Source organism: Macaca fascicularis, chromosome 3, assembly GCF_037993035.2.
Source record: "Macaca fascicularis isolate 582-1 chromosome 3, T2T-MFA8v1.1".
NCBI classification, from domain to species: Eukaryota; Metazoa; Chordata; class Mammalia; order Primates; family Cercopithecidae; genus Macaca; species Macaca fascicularis.
Window position 1 is genome coordinate 190331455 of NC_088377.1, and position 23227 is coordinate 190354681.

At 43.8% G+C, this 23227-nt stretch overlaps 2 protein-coding genes across 19 annotated transcripts in view; one reads left to right on the forward strand and one right to left on the reverse strand.

Moving 5' to 3' along the window:
- The window catches only part of LOC141409950 (uncharacterized), a 102286-nt gene extending 80159 nt beyond the window's left edge, over positions 1 to 22127 (reverse strand). For 6 of the 7 annotated variants that reach the window (XM_074036243.1, XM_074036238.1, XM_074036240.1 and 3 more), the window contains exon 1: positions 19764 to 22127. In XM_074036243.1, coding sequence (XP_073892344.1) covers positions 20736 to 21962 — 1227 coding nt within the window. In that variant the 5' untranslated portion in view covers positions 21963 to 22127 and the 3' untranslated portion in view covers positions 19764 to 20735. The remainder of the gene's footprint in view (positions 1 to 19763) is intronic. The other variant, XM_074036244.1, reaches the window with a different exon arrangement.
- CUL1 (cullin 1) overlaps positions 20475 to 23227 on the forward strand; it is a 104235-nt gene continuing 101482 nt past the window's right edge. For 4 of the 12 annotated variants that reach the window (XM_005551080.4, XM_074036233.1, XM_065542722.1 and 1 more), the window contains exon 1: positions 21241 to 21367. The gene's annotated coding sequence lies outside the window, so the exon portion shown is untranslated. Of the gene's footprint in view, positions 20599 to 20704; positions 20883 to 20981; positions 21101 to 21240; positions 21368 to 22056; positions 22466 to 23227 lie in introns of those variants that run through there. The other 8 variants (XM_005551082.4, XM_074036235.1, XM_074036231.1 and 5 more) reach the window with 5 other exon arrangements.

A 23227-nucleotide genomic window follows, 5' to 3' on the forward strand; every position in this document is an offset into this window, starting at 1 on the left:
TGATCGGCCCATCTCGGTCTCCCAAAGTGCTGGGATTAAAGGCATGAGTCACCACGCCTAGCCAAGAAATGCTGAAGGAAGTTTTTCAATCTGAAAGAAAAGGACATTAATGAGCAATGAGAAATCATATGAAGGTACAAAACTCATTGGTAATAGTAAATACACAGAAGAACACAGAATATTATAACACTGTAACTGCAGTGTGTAAACTACTCATATCTTGAATAGAAAGACTAAAAGATGAACTGATCAAAAATAATAACTAAGTCATCTTTCCAAGGCATAGACAGTACAACAAGATATAAATAGAAACAACAAAAAGTCAAAAAGCAGGAGAGCAAAGTTAAGAGTTTTTATGTTTTCTCTTTGCTTGTTTTTTTTGTTCATGCAAATCAGTGTTAAGCTGTCATCAGTTTAAAATAAGAAGTTATAAGATGTTATTTGCAAGCTTCATGGTAAGGTAACCTCAAATCAAAAACATACAACCAATACACAAATACTAAAAACCAAAAAATTAATATATACCACCAGAGAAAATCACCTTCACTAACAGGAAACAGGAAGGAAGGAAAGAGGAAGAGAAGACCAGAAAACAAACAACAAACTGGCAGAAGAACGTTCTTACTTATCAATAAAATTGAATGTGAATGAACTAAACTGTCTAATCAAAAGACATAGAATGGCTGAATGGATAAAAAACAAAACCTAACAATCTGTTGCCTACAAGAAACACACTTCACCTATGAAGACACATAGACTGAAAATAAAGAGATGGAAAAAGATATTCCATGCAAATGGAAACCAAAAAAGACCACGAGTAGCTATACTTATATCAGACAAAATAGATTTCAAGACAAAAATTATAAGAACAGACAAAGAAGGTCACTATATAATGATACAGGGGTCAAATCAGCAAGAAGATGTAATAATTATAAATATATATGCACCCAACACTCAAACACACACATATATAAGCAAATATTATTAAAGCTAAAGAGATAGACTTCAATACAATAATAGCGGAGACTTCCAGAGAGAAAAACAACAAAGAAACATCAGACTTAATCTATGGTACAGACAAAATGATCCTAACAGATATTTACAGAACATTTCATCCAACAGCTGCAGAATACACATTCTCCTCAGCACATGGATCATTCTCAAGGACAGACCATATGTGAGGCCACAAAACAAGTCTTTAAAAATTCAAAAAGATTGAAATTACATCAAGTATCTTCTCTAACCACATACAATGTAATAAAACTAGAAATCAATAACAAGAGGAATTTTGAAAACTATACAAACACATAGAAATTAAACAATATGTTCCTGAATGACCAGTGGTTCAATTAAGAAATTAAGAAAGAAATAGAAAAATTTCTTGAAACAAATGAAAATGGATACACACATACCAAAACCTATGGGATATAGCAAAAGCAGTACTAAGAATAAGGTTTATAGCAACAAGCACCTACATCTTAAATGTAGAATATTAAATAAACAAGCTAACAATACATCTAAAATAACTAGAGGCTGGGTGCAGTGGCTCATGCCTGTAATCCCAGCATTTTAGGAGGCTGATACAGGAGGATCACTTGAGGCCAGGAGTTCAAGACCAGCCCGGCCAACAGGCAAAACACCATTTGTACTAAAAATACAAAAATTAGCCAGACATGGTGGCACATGCCTGCCATCTCAGCAACTCAGGAGGCTGAGGTGGGAGGATGGCTTGACCCCGGGAGGCAGAGGTCACAGTAAACTGAGATAGCACCACTACACTCCAGCCTGGGCAACAGAGCAAGACTCTTTCTCAAAAAAAAAAGAAAAAAAATAGAAAAAGAACTAGAAAAACAAGAGCAAACCAAACCCCAAATTAGTAGAAGAAAAAAATAATAAATGTCAGAGCAGAAATAAAATAATACAAAAGATCAATGAAATGAAAGTTGGTTTTTGAAAAGATAAACAAAATCAACAAATCTTTAGCCAGGCTGTCCAAGAAAAAAGAAGAGAAGACCTAAATAAATAAAATCAGAGAGGAAAAAAGAGACATTACAACTGGTACTACAGAAATTGAAATAATCATTAGAGACTATTGTGAGCAACTATATGCTAATAAACTGAACACATTTGAAGAAATGAATAAATTTCTAGATACATACAACCACCAAGATTGAACCATGAAGAAATCCAAAATCTGAACAGACTAATAATGAGTAACAAGATCAAAGCCATAATAAAAAGTCTCCCAGCAAAGAAAACCTTGGGACCTGATGGCTTCACTACTGAATTTTATCAAACATTTCAAAAAGAACTAATACCAATCCTACTCAAAATATTCCAAAAAAATAGAGGGGGATAGAATACTTCCAATGTCATTCTACAAGGCTAGTATTATCCTGATACCAAAATCAAAGACATATCAAAATAAGAAAACTCCAGGCCAATACTCCTAATGAATATTGATGCAAGAATCCTAACAAAATGCTAGCAAACCAAATTCAACAACACATTAAAAAGATCATTCATCATGACCAAGGGGGACTTATCCCAGGGATGCAAGGATGACTCTATATATGCAAATCAATCAATATGATACCTCACATCAATAGAACGAAGGACAAAAACCATAAGATCATTTCAACTGATGCTGAAAAAGCATTTCGTAAAATTCAACATCCCTTCATGACAAAAACCCTAAAGAAAATTGGGTATAGAAAGAAAGAACATACCTCAACACAATAAAAGCCATATAAGACAAACCCACAGCTAGTATCATATTGAATGAGGAAATACTGAAAGCTTTTCCTCTAAGATCTGTAAGATGACAAAGATGCCCATTTTCACCTGTTCAACATAATACTGGAAGTCCTAGCTAGAGCAATCAGACAAGAGAAAGAAATAAAGGGTATTCAAATTAGAAAGGAAGAAGTTAAATTATTCTTGTTTGCAGATGATAAGATCTTACACTTGGAAAAAAAACCTAAAGATTCCACCAAAAAAACCATTGGAAGTGGTAAACAAATTCAGTAAAGTTAAAGGATACAAAATCAACATAAAAATCACTAGCATTTCTATATACTAGCAATGAATAATATGAAAAAGAGATCAAAGTAATCCCATTTACAATAGATACAAATAAAATAAAATACTTAGCCATTAACTTTACCAAAGAAGTTAAAGAGCTCTACAATGAAAACTATATAACATTGATGAAAGAAATTAAAGAGGACACACAAAAAAATGGAAAGATATTCTGTGTTCATGGATTGGAAGAATCAATATTGTTAAAATGTTCATACCACCCAAAGCAACCTACAGATTCAATGTAATCCCTATCCAAATACCAATGTCATTCTTCACAGAAATAGAAAACAACAATCCTAAAATTTATATGGAATCACAAAAGACCCAGACTAGCCGAAGCTATCCTGAGCAAAAAATAAAACTAGAGGAATAACATTACCTGACTTCCAACTATAGTACAGAGCTATAGTAATCAAAACAGCATGGTACTGGCATCAAAACAGACACATACACCAATGGAGCAGCATAGATAACCCAGAAACACATCCAAACATCTACAGTGAACTCATTTTTGACAAAAGTGCCAAGAACATACTTTGGGGGACAGGGCAGACTCTTCAATAAATGGTGCAGGGAAAACTGGATGTCCATATTCAAAAGAATGAAACTAGAACCCTAACTCCTGCCATATATAAACATCAAACCAAAATGGATTAAAGACTTAAATCTAAGACTTCAAACTATGAAATTACTAAAAGAAAACATTGGGGAAACTCTCCAGGACATTGGACTGGGCAAGGATTTCTTGAGTAATACCCCATAAACACAGATAATCAAAGCAAAAATAGACAAATGAGATCACATCAAGTTAAAAAGCTTCTACACAGCAAAGGAACCAATCGACAAAGTGAAGGGACAACCCACAGAATAAGAGAAAATATTTGCCAACTACTACCTCACAAGGGATCAATAACGATAATATATAAGAAACTCAAACAACTCAATAAAAAAAAATCTAATAATCCAATTAAAAAACTGGTAAAGATTTGAATAGACATTTCTCAAAAGAAGACATACAAATGGCAGATAGGTAAATTAAAAGGTGCTCAACACAACTGATTATCAGAGAAATGGAAATCAAAACTACAATGAGATATCATCTCACCCTAATTAAAATGTCTTTTACCCAAAAGACAGGCAATAACAAATCCTGGTGAGGATGTAGAGAAAAGGGAACCCTCATATGCTGTTGGTGGGAACGTAAATTAGTTCAACCACTATGGAGAACAGTTTGGAATTTCCTCAAAAAGCTAAAAATCGAGCTACCATGTGATCTAACAATCCCACTGCTAGGTATATACTCAAAAGAAAGGAAATCAGTGTATCGAAGAGATAGCTTCCTTCCCATGTTTACTGCAGCACTATTCACAATAGCCAAGATTTGGAAGCAACCGATCTGTCCATCAATAGACAAATGGATAAAGAAAACAAATGTGGTATATATAAATGATGGAGTACTATTCAGCCACAAAAAAGAATGCGAGCCTGTCATTTGCAACATGGATAAAACGTGGATGGTCATTATGTTAAGTAAAATAAGCTAGGCACAGAAAGATAGACTTTGCATGTTCTCACTTATTTGTGAGAGCTAAAAATTAAAACAATTGAATTCATGGAGGTAGAGACTAGGACAGTGACTACTAGAGGTTGGGAAGGGTAGTAAGGGTAGAGGAAGTGGGGAATGGTTAATGGGTACAAACATATAATTAGATAGAACAAATAAGATCTAGTATTTGATAGCATAACAATAATTTATTGTACATTTTAAAGTAACTAAAAGAGGGCCAGGCGCAGTGGCTCATGTCTGTAATCCCAGCATTTTGGAAGGCGGAGGTGGGCGGATCACTTGAGGTCAGGAATTTGAGACCAGCCTGGCCAACATGGTGAAACCCCATCTCTACTCAAAATACAAAAATTAGCCGGGTGTGGTGATGCACGCCTGTAATCCCAGCCACTCAGGAGGCTGAGGCAGGAGAATCGCTTGAACCTGGGAGGTGGAGGCTGCAGTGAGCCAAGATTGCACCAATGCATTCCAGCTTGGGTGACAGAGAGAGACTCCGTCTCAAACAATAAAATAAAATAACTAAAAAAGTATAATTGGATTGTCTGTAACACAAAGAAAGGGTAAATGCTTGAGGTGATGAATATTCCATTTACCCTGATGTGATTATTACGTATTGCATGCCTGTATCAAAATGTCTCACGGACCCTATATACACCTACTATGTACCTACAAAAATTAAGAATTAAAACAGCATAAAAAAAGAAACCACAGGGTAGGTTAAACAGGAAGTTGAATATAAAGAGTTATTAATTATTATGAAAGAGGCCAGGAACAGTGGCTCACACCTGTAACCCCAGTGCTTTGGGAGGCTGAGGAGAGGAGAGACGATCACTTGATGCCCAGAGTTCAAGACCAGCCTGGGCAATGTAGCAAGACCCTGTCTCTACAAAAATTTAAATAATTAGCCAGGCATGGTGGTGCACACCTATAATCCCAGCTACTCGGGAGGCTGAGGTGGGAGGATCACTTGAGCCCAGGAGTTCGAAAGTGCAGTGAGCCGTGATCGTGCCACCGTACTGCAGCCTTGGCAACAGAGCAAGACTCCATCTCTAAAAAAAATTAAAAATTAAAATGATTTCTTAATTTAAAAAATTAAAGGTTGACTATAAGACAGAAGCAGACTCTATTTGTTACCCTAGGGCAAGGGAGAGTCCCCAAGGAAGGAGAGACCTTGAAGGAGTTCGGCACTCACTGATAAGGTGTGCTTTGGCCTACAGGAGAGCAGAGTTCGCTGGTTTTGCCAGGCCAGAGCTGGTCTGTAGTTGCTGCACAAGCACTAAGCCACCCTCCAGAGCACAAGAGGGCAGTGGGGATCAACAACCGGAGGTGTGGACGTGCAGTGGGAGTCGGGGCACCAGCCGGCCAGAAGGCCTTGGGGGTGCAGGCTGTGTGGGGGACGGTGAGACTTACAGAGGGAGCTGCTGCTGAGTGTGTGACCCTCCTGGAGGCAAGAGGCCTCCAGAGTGTGCAGGATGTGAGAGGCTCTAGTTCCTGTATCAAGAGGCCCAAGGAAAGCTTATCGCCAGGCTGAGGCTACAAGGACACAGAGGTCCGACTCTCAAAATTTTAAGAATTGGCAGGGTGCGGTGGCTCAAGCCTGCAATCCCAGCACTTTGGGAGGCCAAGGCAGGCAGATCATGAGGTCAGGAGATGAGACCATCCTGGCCAACACAGTGAAACCCCATCTCTACTAAAAATACAAAAACTAGCCAGGCGTGGTGGCGCACACCTATAGTCCCAGGTACTTGGGAGGCTGAGGCAGGAGAATCGCTTGAACCTGGGAGGTGGAGGTTGCAGTGAGCCGAGATCGCACAACTGCACTCCAGCCTGGGCGACAGAGCGAGACTCCGTCTCAAAAAAAAAAAAAAAATTTAAGAATTAATTCAGCAATAATTTAACTCACATTTATAAGGTACTTGTTATTGAATCTTTCTTTCAACAAAAATTTATTGAACACTGACTATGTGCCAGCCACTGAGTTAGATGGTACTATTTGCAAGGCAATATACCAAAGGCACTGCAAAAAGGAAAGCATATCTCTAGTCCTCAAAGCACCTGGAATCTAGACACATAAATCAATGGAATAGAACAGCAAACCCAGAAATAGAAGACCACAAATACGCTCCACTACTTTTACCTTTTTTTTTTTGAGACAGAGTCTTGCTCTGTCGCCCAGGCTGGAGTGCAGTGGCATGATCTCAGCTCACTGCAACCTCTGCCTCCTGGGTTCAAATGATTCTCCTGCCTCAGCCTCCCAAGTAGCTGGGATTACAGGTGCCTGCCGCCACACCTAGCTAATTTTTGTATTTTTGGGAGAGATGGGGTTTCACCATGTTGATCAGGCTGGTCTCAAACTCCTGACCTCAAGTGATCCACCCGCCTCCCAAAGTGCTGGGATTACAGGCATGAGCCACCACACGCAGGCTTATGTACCACTATTTTTGGACAAAATTACAAAAAGAATCCAATGGAAGGAGCAATTGGATAGCCATAGGAAAAAAAAAAATGAAGCTAGACCTAAACCTTACACATCATGCAGAAACTACCTCAAAATGGATCCCACAGTTACATGTAAAACATAAAACTCTAAAACATTTAGAAAAACACATAGAAGAAAACTTTCAGGACCTACCTAGAGCTGGGTGAAGAGTTCTCAGACTCGACAGCAAAAGCACAATGCATAAAGAGAAAAAGTGATGAATTGCACATTGTCAAAACTAAAACCTTTCACTCTGCGAAAGACCATATTAACAGGATGAAAAGACAGAGTCTAGAGTCTGGCACAGTGGAAATACAGACAAGAAGCCATGTGTATCAAAGAGGCCCAAGCAAACAACCATGAGCACACAAAGGAGAACGAGATTTATTTCAGCCCAAGGACTCTGCAGAGTCTCATGAGATGAGAACTGAAGTAGGATTTGAAAGTGAAGTAGGATTGCAATAGATGAACCCGGGAGTAAGAAGCACATCCAGTGGAGAATCAGCAAAAGCTACATGGAAGGAAAGTGTAAGGAACACGTATGCAGTGCAAAGGCCAGTACAGGTAAAGGAGTGAGAGAGGACAGGATGGGAAGTAAGCCTGGAAAGGTTCCTGGGGACAATGTGTGGGGACACAGCTCTGCTCCCAAATAGCTTGCAGGTATAAAATGATAATTACAATAAGAGATACAGGTAACTCTGGCAGGTTTGAACTCTAGGCTTTCAGAAGAATGAGATTGTTTAGCCAGGGGCTGTCCTGAAAGATCCCATCTACTCCTTTGGAAGAGCCTGGAGGCAGCAGGACGGAAAAGGCTGGACTGCCTCTGAGCCTGCGCTTTCCCTCTTCTGCCACCTGTCCAGGCACAGGCTGGGATACCTAAGTCAGTCTTTTTCCCGTGGGAGCCTCTCCCTTGCTTCTTCCCCTAGTCTTCCTCAGACTGACGGCAGAGCTGGAAAAAGCTCACCTGTAGCACAAATTCAATGGGATTATATCCTGCTCTGTGTAAGGTAGAGCCACCCTTCCTTCCCTTGTCTAATCTAAAAAGCTTTTTTCTCACTGCAGGGAAGAAAAACAAGAAGTAGGTCAGTTAGCAAGTAGTTTATGAAGTGCCTAATCAGGAAACACATCTCGGTAAATGCTTGACTATTTTTCAAGCGTGTATGTAACCTGGGATTTAAAAAATCACTGTATTTTGACCATTAGAGTTTTATATTCACTCTTTACATCGACTCACCTTATTCTATCAGGAAAACTTAAGTGTCTTAATCGTCTGTGGCTCCAAGTAAATTTCTGTCCGTTACCGGTTTCTTCCAGGTTGCCTTGCCGGTACCTCCAAAATACAAGAGCCCTTGCACTGTCCAAGGAGCCTTTCTTTCAAAGGCAATTAAGTTGGCTGTCGTAACATAACCAGGGACTAGATTACTGAATATTTACCCATTTCTAATCCTTTAGTAAAAGGTTAGAGCGGTCGGAAGGAAAGAGGTATGGAAAAATAAAAGGAAATATCACTGACAAAAGAATCGAGAGCCAGGCGTGGTGGCTCACGCCTGTAATCCCAGCACTTTGGGAGGCCGAGGCAGGCAGATTACAAGGTCAGGAGATCGAGATCATCCTGGGCAACATGGTGAAACCCTGTCTCTACTAAAAATACCAAAATTAGCCCAGCGTGGTGGCGCACACCTGTAATCCCAGCTACTCGGGAGGCTGAGGCAGGAGAATCGCTTGAACCTGGGAGGTGGAGCTTGCAGTGAGCCGAGATTGTACCACTGCACTCCAGCCTCAGTTACAGAGTGAGACTCCATCTAAAAAAAAAAAAAAAGAAGAAGAAGAAGAATGGGGAAGATGGATTGGCTTCCCAACCAGGAGTAAAATTTGAGTATTTCTCTTGAATATTTAGTTGCCAGCCTCCCACCTCCATTGTCTCTCCTGCTCTCCTACCCAGTTATACAAGAGGAATCTTTGAAATTCTTGTTTTCATGTTGGTATTTCTCTCTTCATTAACTCTTAAGGTCACAGAAACAGACTTGTAGGCTGATGGAGTCCTCAGAGGAGCCAAAACCAGAGGAGTTGTGCTTAATAGCACTCACTAAGTTCCTGGGACATTATCAGCAAAAATAACATACAGCTCTCATTGTTCAGTGAGAGTTTGATTTCTGAACTTACTGTCAGCAGAACTAGCCAGATTTCAATTGCAAATTAATCCAGATTTCAACTATAAATTAAACTTATATTCTTTAAGGTCAGGCACAGTGGCTCACGCCTATAATCCCAGAACTTTGAGAGGCCAAGGTGGGCAGGTCACCTGAGGTCAGGGGTTCAAGACCAGCCTGGTCAACATGGTGAAACCCCATCTCTACTAAAAACACAAAAATTAGCCAGGCATGGTAGTGAGCATCTGCAGTCCCAGCTACTCAGGAGGCTGAGGCAGGAGAACTGCTTAAACTGGAAGGCAGAGGTTGCAGCGAGCTGAGATTGCATCACTGCACTCCAGCCTGGGTGACAGAATGAGACACCGTCTCAAGAAAAAACAAAAAAACAAAAACACCTTTATTTTTTAAAAATGGTCAGAGAAATTAGGCAAATTCTAAAGAGGTCTCTTCCCTTGCCATCCCATAGACTAGCAAAAAAGTACCTTTGTCCATAGAATGGCGGTATAATATCTTTCTCGTTATTATCTGTTAATTGATGACATCAACCTGCCAGCTCCTTTAGCTCCATTTTTCCATTCCCAAGTGAATATCAAGTCAAAAGCAACTGACCCTACAGACCAAGAAAACAAAGCTCTAAAGCCATTGAAATTTCTTTTTTTTTTTTTTTTTTTGAGACGGAGTCTCGCTCTGTCGCCGGGGCTGGAGCGCAGTGGCCGGATCTCAGCTCACTGCAAGCTCCGCCTCCCGGGTTTACGCCATTCTCCTGCCTCAGCCTCCTGTGTAGCTGGGACTACAGGCGCCCGCCACCTCGCCCGGCTAGTTTTTTTGTATTTTTTTAGTAGAGACGGGGTTTCACCGTGTTCGCCAGGATGGTCTCGATCTCCTGACCTCGTGATCCGCCCGTCTCAGCCTCCCAAAGTGCTGGGATTACAGGCTTGAGCCACCGCGCCCGGCCAAGCCATTGAAATTTCTTAAATTCTCTGTGAACATTATCTAAATACTATCATTGTTCTTTAAAATACATCATATTAACAAATGGTGTTGATGGGCTATGCCATGTTCCTGGCATGAATGTAATATGACCTGGAAAACACACTTCATCATTCATGACTAGAACGCTCTCTCTGATTTACGCCAATAAAAACTTGGAATAATCCAAGATATACTTTACAAGTATTACATGAGAGCATGCATGCAATAATCGTGACTCAAACACTTAAAACCCATTTTTGGCAATTGAAAAAAGAAAGTTCGGGAGGAGGAGTTTGTCAGACGCCTTTTGCTCAGTGTTTATTAAGAAACACCAGGATACAGTGAGGGCAAAGAGGCTGAGGAAACTTCAGAGAGAAGATGACATTGGATCAGGGACCTGGGGAATTATTGAGATTTCTTCAGAGAAAGAAAAAGGAAGGAGGACATTTCCAACAAAGGAAAACCAGGAGTACCCAAATGGCCTGGGGAGCATCTGCTAGTTTCAAGTGTCTGCAGCACAAGGTCTAGGAAGAGACGCGGCAAGAACAGACACTGGGAAAAGGGGCTGAGGTCTCAATGTGAAGATGATTATTGAATGTCTTGTCCAGTATGTGAAACCATCAAAAGTTTGTTTTGTTTTTTTTGAGAGAGAATCTCACTCTGTCACCCAGGCTGGAGTGCAGTGGCACGATCTTGGCTCACTGCAACCGTTACCTCCCTTCCGGGTTCAAGCGATTCTCCTGCCTCATCCTGCCTCAGCCTCTGGAGTAGCTGGGATTACCTGTGTGTGCCACCACACCCAGCTAATTTTTGTATTTTTCAAAGAAGCGGGGTTTCACCATGTTGGCCAGGCTGGTCTCGAACACCTGACTTCAGGCAGTCCTCCCACGTTGGCCTCCCAAAGTGCTGGGATTACACACGTGAGACACTGTGCCTGGTCCCATCAAAAATTTTTGATAGGAAAGCTATATTAACAGTGATAATAACATACTAATGTTTTCTATGTATCAAATATCCAACACCAAGAAAAGCTATAATTGATTTGTTAAAATCTCCTGTGAAGTGTGAACTATTCCCTGTTTTTTGGTCTTGTTTTGTTTTTTTGAGACAGAGTCTCACTCTGTCACCCAGGCTGGAGTGCAGTGGCGCGATCTTGGCTCACCGCGACCTCTGCCTCCAGGGCTCAAACAATTCTCATGCCTCAGCCTCCCATTACAGGCCTCCGCCACCACGCCCAGCTAGTTTTGTTTTGTTTTGTTTTGTTCTGTATTTTTAGTAGAGACAAGTTTTCACCATGTTGCTCAGGCTGGTCTTGAACTCCTGAGCTCAGGCAATCTGCCTGCCTTGGTCTCCCAAAGTGCTGGGATTACGGTGTGAGCCACCGTGCCCGGCCAGTATTTCCATTTTATAAGTAGGAAACTGAGTCATAGATTAAATAACTTGTCGAAAGTCAAACAGGAAGTAAGCAGTACAGCCAAGATTTAAACCTGAGTGCTAGCTCCAGAGCCCATGCTGTCCTGCTTCTTGAGAAAGTCATTACCATATTTTAGAAAAATAGCTTCATGGCTATGTGGAGGATGAATTGGAGGAGACCAGAGGCAGGGAGACAGCGAGGAGGCCTTTCGGCAGTCCAAATGAAGGCAAATACAGGTACAAACCTGATGGGATCTAATAAACAAATGGATATGGAGCGGGGACAGGGCAGAACAGGAAACAACTGAGCTGCTAACTTGAATAACTGGGCAGTCCTGCCATGACTGCAAGTTTCCTGAGGCCTGCCAGCCATGCGTACTATACAGCCGGTAGAACTGTGTGTCAATTAAACCTCTTTTCTTTATAAATTTCACAGTCTCAGGTAGCTCTTTATAACAGCACAGGAACAATGATGTCAATATCAGAGACAGAAAAACAAAGGAAAATACATGAGATGGGTCAGGGGTAGAATAAGGAATAATGGTCTTTATTTGAGGCCAAATGGTTTGAAATATGAGGGACGTTCAAGTACAGGGGTCTGGCAAGCAGCTAGAAAATCAGACCTAAAGTGTGGGAGAGGTCAGGCTGAAGACAGATGGACCAGATACTCTTGAAGGTACCAAACATTAGCTTCAGCTCTCCTCACCGGCAGGGGGTCTTTCAAGCACCTGGCAAGGGCCTTAGCAATACATTCATGTTGTCATGTTTCTTTTTTGTAACAATTTCAAAAGTAGGTTATTTTTGCTGTGATTAAGACTAAGATTGTTACCTCTTTCCACCCTAACATCTTCTTCACACTTCCCGCCAGGTCAGGTGGCACTGGAGTCCTCTAGGCATTGCGGGGGGGCCTGTTTAGGGGCAAGATAAGTTTGAGATACCATATAGGTTGGGCTTCATGGGATACATTTAGGGGAGTTCCATGTGTAACTAAGTTATTGCTAGCCATCCTAGCATAGACGTCTTCTTAAAGAATACTCCTGTGTTAAATTATATAAACTTCAAGCACCATGAAACCTTGAAGTGTCCCTGAATAAAGTCAAAGATGATAACTTGACATAGATGACAAGTGAAACTGACAAGATCACACAAGAAGAAGATATAGCAAGAAAAGGTGGCCAAGAATGGAACCTTCAGGAACCCACATTTAAGAGGAGGGTGGAAGAGAGCCAGCTGCAGAAAGATTGATTAGCTAGAAGAGCCATGAGGGCACAGGAGTTTGGGAGTTAAAGGATGAGTGGTTTCCAGATGGAGGGGCAGGTAGAACAAACATCAAATGCAGGAGAGGAACTGTTGAACATAGTAGGTGGGTAGAGATGGGCTGAGTCACTAGAAAGTAGGAAACTTGAGGCAATGAGTATAAATTACTTTTTTTTTGAGACAGAGTCTCACTGCATCACCCAGGCTGGAGTGCAGTGGTGTGATCTCGGCTCACTGTAACCTCCGACTTCCGGGTTGAAGCGATTCTCCTGCCTCAGCCTCCCGAGTAGCTGGAATTACAGGTGCATGCCACCACACCTGCCTAATTTTTGTATTTTTAGTAGAGATGGGGATTCACCATGTCGCCCAGGTTGGTCTTGAACTCCTAACTCAAGTGATCTGCCCACCTCAGCCTCCCAAAGTGCTGAGATTACAGGTGTGAGCCACTGTGCCCGGCCAAGTATAAATTACTTGTTAAAGAAATAAAATGCCATTTGCTACATCCAGGACATTCCACTTAGTTCTTGTGGTGTTTAATTTTATGCATCAAATTGGTTGGACCATGGTGCCTGGATATTCGGTCAATTATTCTGGATGTTTCTGTGAAGGTGTTTTTTGGATGAGATTAACAGTCATTGTTTTATTTATTTATTTGTTTTATTTATTTATTTTTGTTTGTTTTTTCTTTCTAAGACAGAGTCTCACTCTGTCATCCAGGCTAGAGTGCAATGGTACCATCTCAACTCACTGCAACCTCTGCCTTCCGACGCCTGGCTATTTTTGTATTTTTGTAGAGACAGCGTTTCACCGTGTTGGCCAATCTGATCTCAAACTCTTGACCTCAAGTGATCCACCCACCTCAGCCTCCCAAAGTGCTGGGATTACAGGCATGAGCCACCGTGCCTGGCCTCATTGGTGGACTTTGAATAAAGCAACTTGCTATCCATATGTGGGTGGGCCTCATCAAATTGGTTGAAGGCCTTAATAGAGCAAAAGACTGATATTTCTTGAGCAAGAAGAAATTCTGCCAGCCTGATGGCCTTCACACTTGAACTTCAACATTGGTTCTTCTGTGAGTGTACAGCTTGCCAACCTACCCTGCAGATTTTGGACTTGCCAGCCTCCATAATTTAATACAGTCCTGTAGGGATACAAACTTGTTCAAGAATGTCTTTAAGAAGCTTACCCAGTGCAAGGGGAGAAGTGGAATTCACATCGGGTAGAAGAGCAGGAAAGGTTTCACTAAAGAGACTGCATTTAAGGTAGGCCCAGAAGGATGGGTTATATTTGGGTAAGCAGTGACTGGAGAAGAGCAATTTCTGTGGAAGTTACAGTTGGATGAGGAAACGCATGGAGCCTAATCGGGCATTCATAAGAATCTAGTTTGGATCTGGTATGATATGTATAAGAAACCAGAGGGAATAATCCATTGGAGCCAAAGTGTAGAGAATGCTTCAATATTAGGAATGAGGTGTTTGAGATTCTTTTAGGAAGCAGAGAATTATGGAAGGTCTTTGAGAAGGAAAGTGGAATGACTGAATTTCATAGTACAAACAATCCCAATTAGTGCATGAGTTGGGTTCTAACCACTTTCAGTATACTATGTGTCACGCACTGTACTAAATGTTGTAGATATAGTGACAAAAGACACAGCACCTGAATTCAAGGAGCTCACAATCTGTGAGGGAGTAGGAGATAGAGAAGGAAAAAATTATAATGCAATATAATAACTACATGGTACAAAAGAATTACACAAGAAGGACAACTAATCCAGATGTAGACATGGGGTGGGTTGAGATATGAAGGGTCATAGAAAACTCCCTGGAAAAAGCAATTCTAGGCTGGGCTCAGGGGTGTATTGTAGTCCTCGCTACTCAGGAGGCTAACACGGGAGGGTCACTTGAGCCCAGGAGTTCGAGACCAGCCTGGGCAAAATAGCAAGTCTCGGTCTCAAAACAAAACAAAACAACACAACACACACACACACAAACCCAGAAATACACAACAAGGAAAAAAAAGTAACCTGGGCAACATTGCAGGAAAAAAAGAAAAAAGAAAAGCTGGGCATGGTGGCACACACCTGTGGTCCCAGCTACACAGGAGGCTGAGGTGGGAGGATTACTTGAGACCAGGATGTCAAGGCTGCAGTGAGCTGTGATCAACCACACTTCCAGCCTGGGTGACAGAGACAGACTCTGTTTAAAAAAAAAAAAAGAAGAAAGAAGAAGAAAGAAGAGGAAGAGGAGGAGGAGGAGGAGGAGGAGGAGGAAGAAGAAGAAGAAGAAGAAGAAGAAGAGGAAGAGGAAGAAGAAGAAGAAGAAGAAGAAGAAGAAGAAGAAGAAGAAGAAGAAGAAGAAGAAGAAGAAGAAGAAGAAGAAGACGACGACGACGACAATATTTTAGAACACTTTTCTCTGAAAAATATCTCATAGAAACTAGGTTGAATCATTGGAAAATACATTGCTATTTCATCTGATCCAAATTGATACAATGTTACGATGGTGTTTAGGTCTCCCAGGTCAGACTCAAAAGTTTAATTCATGACTGTCTTACACCAGTATTTTCTGGATTCCAAAATAAGAGGCCTAGAACTGGCAATATGCAAGATCTGAAATCAGACAGGTTAAATTGTTAAATCCTTCTTCTCCTTTTCTTCATTTTCTTCTTTAGATTAAGCCTCCTCCTCCCAGAACCTCTGGCCTAAGGCCTTCAGCCTTCCCTGAGGCACTCAGTGTTTTTCCAAAACTTGATTTGCCCCAACCTTTCTGTGTTTAGGTGCTACTGATCTGTGTTAAAAAGAAGGCGACCTGGCCAGATGAAGTATGGTAATCCCAGCACGTTGGGAGGTCGAGGCAGGAGGATTGCTTGAGCCCAGGAGTTCAAGATCAGCCTGGGCAACATAACAAGATCCCATTGTTTTAAAAAATTTTTTTAATTAGCCGGGGATGGTGACAGGTGCTATTCAGGAGGCTGAGATGGGAGGATTGTTTGTGTCCAGGAGGTCGAGGCTGCAGTGAGCTGTGATCATGTCACCGCATTCCAGCCTGGGCAACAGAGTGAAACCCATCTCAAAAACACACAAAAAATAGCAACCTGATTGAACTAGTAAATGCCAATGTGTGAACGACTATCAAACCCTCCTACCTCCTAGAGCTATTTGCATCTTTAAGAAATGATACTTAAGAATCTTTGGTGGAATTCCAGGCAATAAAAACAAGGCCTTTGTGTATTTGTTTAGATACACAACTTATAAGTCAAGAGTTGAGAGGATGAGGTCTACCAATACTATGTTTCCCCTTCAGACAGTTTGTGACTTTGGTAAGTAAATTTCTGTATGATATTTTATATCTAGTTACCTCTATTATTAAAATCTTGTTTATTTGGCATTTGATAGACCAATATTAGCTATGAAATCCTTTCTAATGAAACCAAAGTAGGGGATTAGGCCAGGTTACAGTAATGCCTGTAATCCCAGTACTTTGGGAGGCTGAGGTGGGAGGATCACCTGAGTCCAAAACGTTGAGGCTGCAGTGAGCCATGATCATGCCACTGCACTCCAGCCTCAGCGACAAAGTGAGACCAAGTCTCAAAAAAAAAAAAAAAAAAATACAAGAAGAAAGAAAGAAATTAAAGTAGGGGACTTAAACACCTGCTTCTTCAAAAAGAATTTAAAACTCTACAGAGAAGAAATTATTCAATTATTTCATCTCTTTCCTGCTTCCTTTGGATACTAATCTAGTTGAATTACTCTGTATAGTTATAGCATATATGTAACTACTTTTGTAAGCAGAACTAATGTTTTTTTAAGAATCACAAGTAATGTATATTTCATGATTTGGATTAAACAAACAAGTTTAATTGAAAAATTATCATTGTCATAGGTAATATTTATTAAGGATTTAATGTACAACAACCTTATATGAGATATTATTAATATTTTGAGACAGAGTCTCACTCTGTCACCCTAGGCTGGAGTGCAGTGGCACAATCTCCGCTCACTGCAACCTCCGTCTCCAGGGTCCAAACGATTCTCTTGCCTCAGCCTCCTGAATAGCTGGGATTACAGGTGCATGCCACCACGCTCGGCTGATTTTTGTATTCTTAATAGAGACAGGGTTTCACCTTGTTGGCCAGGCTGGTCACCTCAAGTGATCCACATGCCTTGGCCTCCCAAAGTGCTGGGATGACAGGCATGAGCCACCACACCCAGCCAAGGTACTATTATTATCATCCCTATGTCATAGATGAAGAAACTGAGGCACAGAGAGGTTAAGTAACTTGCTTAAAGTTCCCCAGATAATAAGTCGCGATGCCAGGATATAAACTCTGGCAGTTTCATGTTCCCTCCCTGCTGCTTCCCACCTACTTTTGATTCAGTAGATCTGGAGCGGAGCACTTGGAATTAGTCAAGTCCCCAGGTGATTCTAAAGCAAAGCCAGGTTTGAGAATCATCCTGTTCATTCACTTTGCACTGGATGGGTAGTTACTTACCTGTGTCTTAGAAATAGTAGTTCATATGGTTAGTCAAGTAACACCTGTACACTTTCATTTCAGTAGTAAGCAAATGTGCTTGGAATCTGCTTCAGTGTTCTTTGGGCACAATGCTGAGGGGGCAGGTGAACGTTAGGAAATTGTCTCTCACCCCACGGCACAGACCACCTAGTTTAAAGACACATGTGAGCAGGCAAATCAGGGAGAGATCACAAAGCTTGGGTAGAAGGTGTGAGGTGGGCTTCCTGGGAGGGGGTGTGAGCTGGATCTTGAAACGTGAGCATGATTTGGAGACGGAGGAAAGAAGTGGGGAATGGTCTCTGCTAAGGGAACAACTGAAGCAGGCCCTCATAAATGGCGATTCACAGCTCATCTGTGGGCGAGTGAGTACAACCAACAGGACTGGATGGCATTGAGAGTTCCTTCTGGGAAGTGGCAGGAAATAAATTTGGAAAAGCAAGTTAGGGCAAGATCTGGTAAACCTTAAGTGCCAGGTCCAAATTTGGATTGAACACTGTAAACAATATGGAACCACTGAAGCTTGAAAAGGCAAAATTATAATGATGAAGGTATCGGTTTAGAAGGAATCATCTGCCATCAGTCATGACACAAGGGGAAGGATACAGAAGAGATAAGAACCAGGAAAAACATTTGAAAGGTTAAAGGATCAACATAAGTGTGGGAGAATATCTTAGTAAAGGAGTGGATATACACAGAATTGGGAGTCACTGGGTCAGGTTATGCCACTGCTCAGGCTGAGTGATTTGGAGCAAATTGCCTAACATCTCTGAGCCTTAGGTTTTCTCATTGAAAAATGAGTATGATGATGGTAATGACTGACCCAACATAGGCCAAGAATTTCTCTAGGGTGGTGACAGCTCTGGGATACAAGGTGAATGGGTTAGGATTTTGAGTCTGTTTCCAGGTCTATATGAACTAAAGAATGTGTTATGGGCCGGGCGCGGTGGCTCAAGCCTGTAATCCCAGCACTTTGGGAGGCCGAGACAGGCGGATCATGAGGTCAGGAGATCGAGACCAGCCTGGCTAACATGGTGAAACCCCGTCTTTACTAAAAAAATACAAAAAACTAGCCGGGCGAGGTGGCAGGCACCTGTAGTCCCAGCTACTCGGGAGGCTGAGGCAGGAGAATGGCATAGACCCGGGAGGCGGAGCTTGCAGTGAGCTGAGATCTGGCCACTGCACTCCAGCCTGGGCGACAGAGCGAGACTGCGTCTCAAAAAAAAAAAAAAAAAAAAGTGTTATGAATGGCAACAGAGACATCCACTTTGTGGAAGATGAGAAAGGGAGGGGAACTAATGGTTGGTGAATGTTCCACGAATTATGTGGGAATTACAAAGAAATTACTCTTCACACTCTTATGAAGTAGGTATTTTTATCTCAAATTAACAGTTGACCTTACTAGAGCAAAAGATAGTAATTAGAGTTACTGGATATGACTCAAATTTGAGTAGCTAGATACAAACCAAGGTTCGCTAAAATCTAAAACTTGGGCTTTTCCAACTAGTACATCATACTGTTCTAGATTTGAAATTTATATTTTATTTCATTGCTTCTGGCTTAATGTAGTCTGTTGAGACTGTTTTGAACTTTGATTCTGACATCTATCAAATTAATTATCCCTCCAAACTTTGGGTCATCCAAGAGGGACATCAGTTTTGCTGAGCTGGGGGAGAAAGATGGAGGAAGGATGTTTTAAAGTAGAAAACAGCAGCAGGTGGCCTTGACCTGTGAGGTAGGAGACAAGGTTATCTGCGCAAAGTAAATGCAATCTGGATGTTAAGTGGACATAAAAGTCGATGGAATAAATTTGCTGCTAAAAATGATCATGTAGGCAGGTGGAGAGTAAAGAATAGAAAGGAGTTAAGAACCAGGAATGGAGGCAGTGAGAAGAGGGAGGGTGGTGTGGATGGACCAAATACTGCTATTAAGGAAAAATAGAGGGTGGAGGAAACAAACAATAAAGGGAAGGTTGACCCACTCAGCCCTTCTATTCAGCTGGAGGAAGTCACAGAAAAGGAGGCCATATTGAATGGTAAGATTGGAGAAGACTGGTTAGGGAATAGGAAGCTTAAGTTGTCTAAAAAACGCAGTTTCCAGTAAAAGGAAGAAATTGGGACTTTTTTTTTTTTTTAAAAACCCACATATGTACACTGGAAAACATGGGCCACAGGGATAAACCTTCCATTTTTACTTCCAACTTTACCATGTGCTCACAAAAAAAAAAAAAAGCGTTAAATACATCTAAGTTTTGACGAGGTTATTCAAAAGTGTAGGATGTAAACCAAGAATTGTTCACACCCCAACATCCCGCACAAATTAAGGGATTACATACCTGAGTGACAAGTACATACAAATGCATTACTTCTAGAGAGACTGAGATGTGGATAAAAGACCACATTTCAATAGAGGGGATCACATACACCAGTGGGATGTTTCTTCAGAGACAAACCCACGTTACGCAGGAAACAGTGTGGACTCTGGCGACGGCCCTCTGCTCTGGCTGAGGATTTCTGTCCCAGAGTGGTACAGGAATCTGTGTAGTGTTTTCGTTTGGAGAAAACAGGAAGTTACACTCATTACATCTTTTGCCCAGATGATAGAGTTCGAAATCCCCCCGGGGTTGTTCATGGAATGAGCCGCTCTGTTATGCTGTGAGCCGTGGTATTAATAAGCCACCCCTCACTAGATGTGGGGGTTCCACAACGCTTCCTCCACCCGTCACCACAGCAGCGGATAGGCTTTAGGTTGAATATTCCAAATAGCCAATTATGACAGTTAATTTCAAATGAGATGACTTCGAACTACACGTGAAAACAATACTACTTTATATCACGACTCATGCCATCCGTGTATGTAATCAAAGCCTTCTAAGTCTTGATTTGTCCTTACAAAGACGAAGGATAGAGTGAATGTCAAAATTTGCCAAACAGGAGTTAGTGAAAGTCTGAAAGGGAAAGCCTAGTTAGGTTTAATCTTATAAGTGATTTTTAAAAAGAGACACGCAGATAAGCTCGAGCTTTCTGGAGCCGATTCCTAAGGCCTTGCAGGTGTTAAGGGGATCGAGAATTGGCTGCAGGTTCCTCGGAAGTCTGCGCCGATTCGGAGGGCCACCTGGCCACCTCTGACTTTCTGATCTAGGGTGCATCCCCCAGTCCCGGTCGACAAAGGTGGGGAGTCAGGTTCGAGGCCAGCTGGGGGGGGCGGTGTGCGCACAGGGGAGGAGCGGGGGGACTGGGACCCCCTCTCCTTCGGGGTGCTTCAGGCCGTTTCTCCAGAGGCTGGTGGTGTCCCCGACCCAAGCAGCTCAGCCCCGCTCGCGAGGTCCGAAGTGGCGGGAAGGGGTCCTCCGCGGCGGCCCCAAGGCGAGGGAGGCTGTAAAACCTGGCGGAGAATCCGGTGCCCCGGGTCGGGGATGGCTCGGGTGTCCGGGGCAGGGGCCGCGGGCTCGCAGGTAGAAGCTCCCCACGCTAGCGGGGGCCTCGGCCGCGGAAGGGGCGCCCCCGGGGCCGCCGGCATCGGCGGGCGGGCGGGAGCTTTCCGGGCCCCTCCCGCGCCTCGGGCTGGCGGGGCGATGGCGACGACGGTTTCTCGGCTCCCCCGCCCCGGACGCCGATGGCGGTGCGTTCCGGCCCTCCCCCAACAGCTTCTCCCCCGCGGTCGCCGGAGCCGGTGAGGCCGAAGAGGGCGGGGAGCCGCGGAGGGAAGGCGAGAGGGCGGAGGTTGCGTGGTGCAGGCGGCGGCGGCGGGAGGAGGAGGGCCGGGCGGGCAGGGGAGGAGGAGGAGGCGGGCGCCGTGTCGCACGCAGCTCCAGGCGGGGCAGCCCCGGTGGCTGAGGGACGCAGCCAGACCTTGGCGGGACGGGGCTTTCGCCGGGGCCCAGGCCCAGCGACCAGGCGGAGGCGTCGCGGGAGCCTTTGGGGCACCACAGGGATGCGGGTGAGTGTCGGCAGCCGCCGGGGCCGAGAAGAGGTGGCGGCGGCGGCGCAGGCCCGGCCCCGAGCCGCGGTGTCGCAGTGACTTGGGCCGCGGCGGCCGAGCCCAGGCGCCTGGCGAGGCCTGAGCAGCCGAAACGCGGCCGGGCGGAATGGCGGCCGGGCCGGGGGACTCGTGGGCAGAGGACGCCGAGGGCGGCAGGAGAGCGAGCGGGGCCGGGCCCTGAGTCACCCCGGACGGGCCGGGGCGGCCAGGCCTGGACTACGCACTGGGAAAAAGCCCGATTCATCGCGCCTGGAGGCGGCGGCCTGGTGGCGCCGGCACCTTTCCCCGCCGCGACCGGGCTGGGCCCTCGGAAGCTGGGCCGACGTGTGGCACGGGGCAGCTCGGACGTCCGCGCCTCGCCTCGTGAGGCGACCTCCGCGGGACGCCGGGACCCGTGCCCTTGCCCCCTCGCGCCCACGCTTCTCCCCAGCGCTGCTTTCCGGCCGACGCGTGCTCCCCTGTGAGCCCTGGGCTCGCGCGCAGGAGCAGCCGCCGAGCCGGGCTCTCTCGCTTTCCGGTTCCCTGCCGCGGCTCTCGGGTTCCCTGCCTGCATTGTTGCGAACGTGCAGGGCGCTATTATTGGGTAACAGTCGCCCTTTTGCCCCGTTCTCCTGGGGCTATGGGCCGGGGCATGCGCGCAGGGATGCGAGCCCGGCGGCCGAACCGGACAGAGCCCCCCGGCGCCCGCCTAGCGCTCGCGAGTCGGGCCGGGCCCTGCGCCGCGGCGTCGGCGCGCCCCCGGCCGCAACGGGAGCGCGCGCCCTGACCCTGAGGGTAAACGTGTGCCCGCCAGGCTGCTGGGACTTGGGGTCCTCAGACTCGGGGGTCGTGCGCTTTTTTCCCCCCAAGATCTGAAAGACCTCTGTTTCTGCCGCCCGTGCAATATTGTGTAGAGCAGACATAAGATAATTAAGAGAGAGAGGAATGCTTGTAGACATTCCTTGAAATGAATCCCCAAAGTTAAGGTTTTCTCTCTGCCTAGCTTTGCCAAAAAGAGGATTCTCTTTTCCGATTGGGTCACTCTTGGTTGCTTCTGGTTCGTAGTAGGGGTTAGTGGTAAGTGCGCAAATACTGAATTGCAGTCTACTTAAATATTTATTTGCCCAGTGTAATTGCTCTTTCTTGTAGTAGCATTAAAATCGTCAAAAGTTCTGAGTGGAGTAAACGATCACACTTTTTGGAATGCACTTAACGAAGCGGCAGAAGAGGAACTAGATTCCTTTTTTACTTCAAGCCTTGAGCTTCTAGGACCTAAGCATATCTTAACGCCTCGCAGAAGTGTGTGCAGTTTTAGGTTGAACACTTCATTTCATGGTGCACACGAAAATGTACCCGATTTTCTGAAATCTTGTAGAGTGTATTATGTAGTAAAATATGTAATGATGTTTAAAATGTAAAACCAGTTATTGTGTTTGGAAAAAATATTTGGAGGTGAGATTTTTCTTTGTTTAAAGAAGGTTTTTGGATATTGAAAAATGTTTTACTTGAAGGTTCTATTTGTTGTTTTCTATGGTGAGTCGAAATAGTTGCGCTGCATTTCAAATTCCAAAGCATGCAAACGTAAGACTGGCTCGCTTTAACTCTATTATGCCCATTTTTGGAGGTTTCAGGAGAGTGTTCCTTAAGCTTGAGAGGGATGGCTGAATTGCTTTCTAAATACGTTAAACTTCTTTTCTCATTGACTTATCTTTTAAAAACGGTTTTGTCAAAAAAACAAACTAACTTTAGATATGCTAGGTTTTTCACCAATTTATGAAAGCCTCCCTCCCTGAGAGCCACATGCTCAGGTCCTTATAGGCAGCCCCACCCCCCACTCCT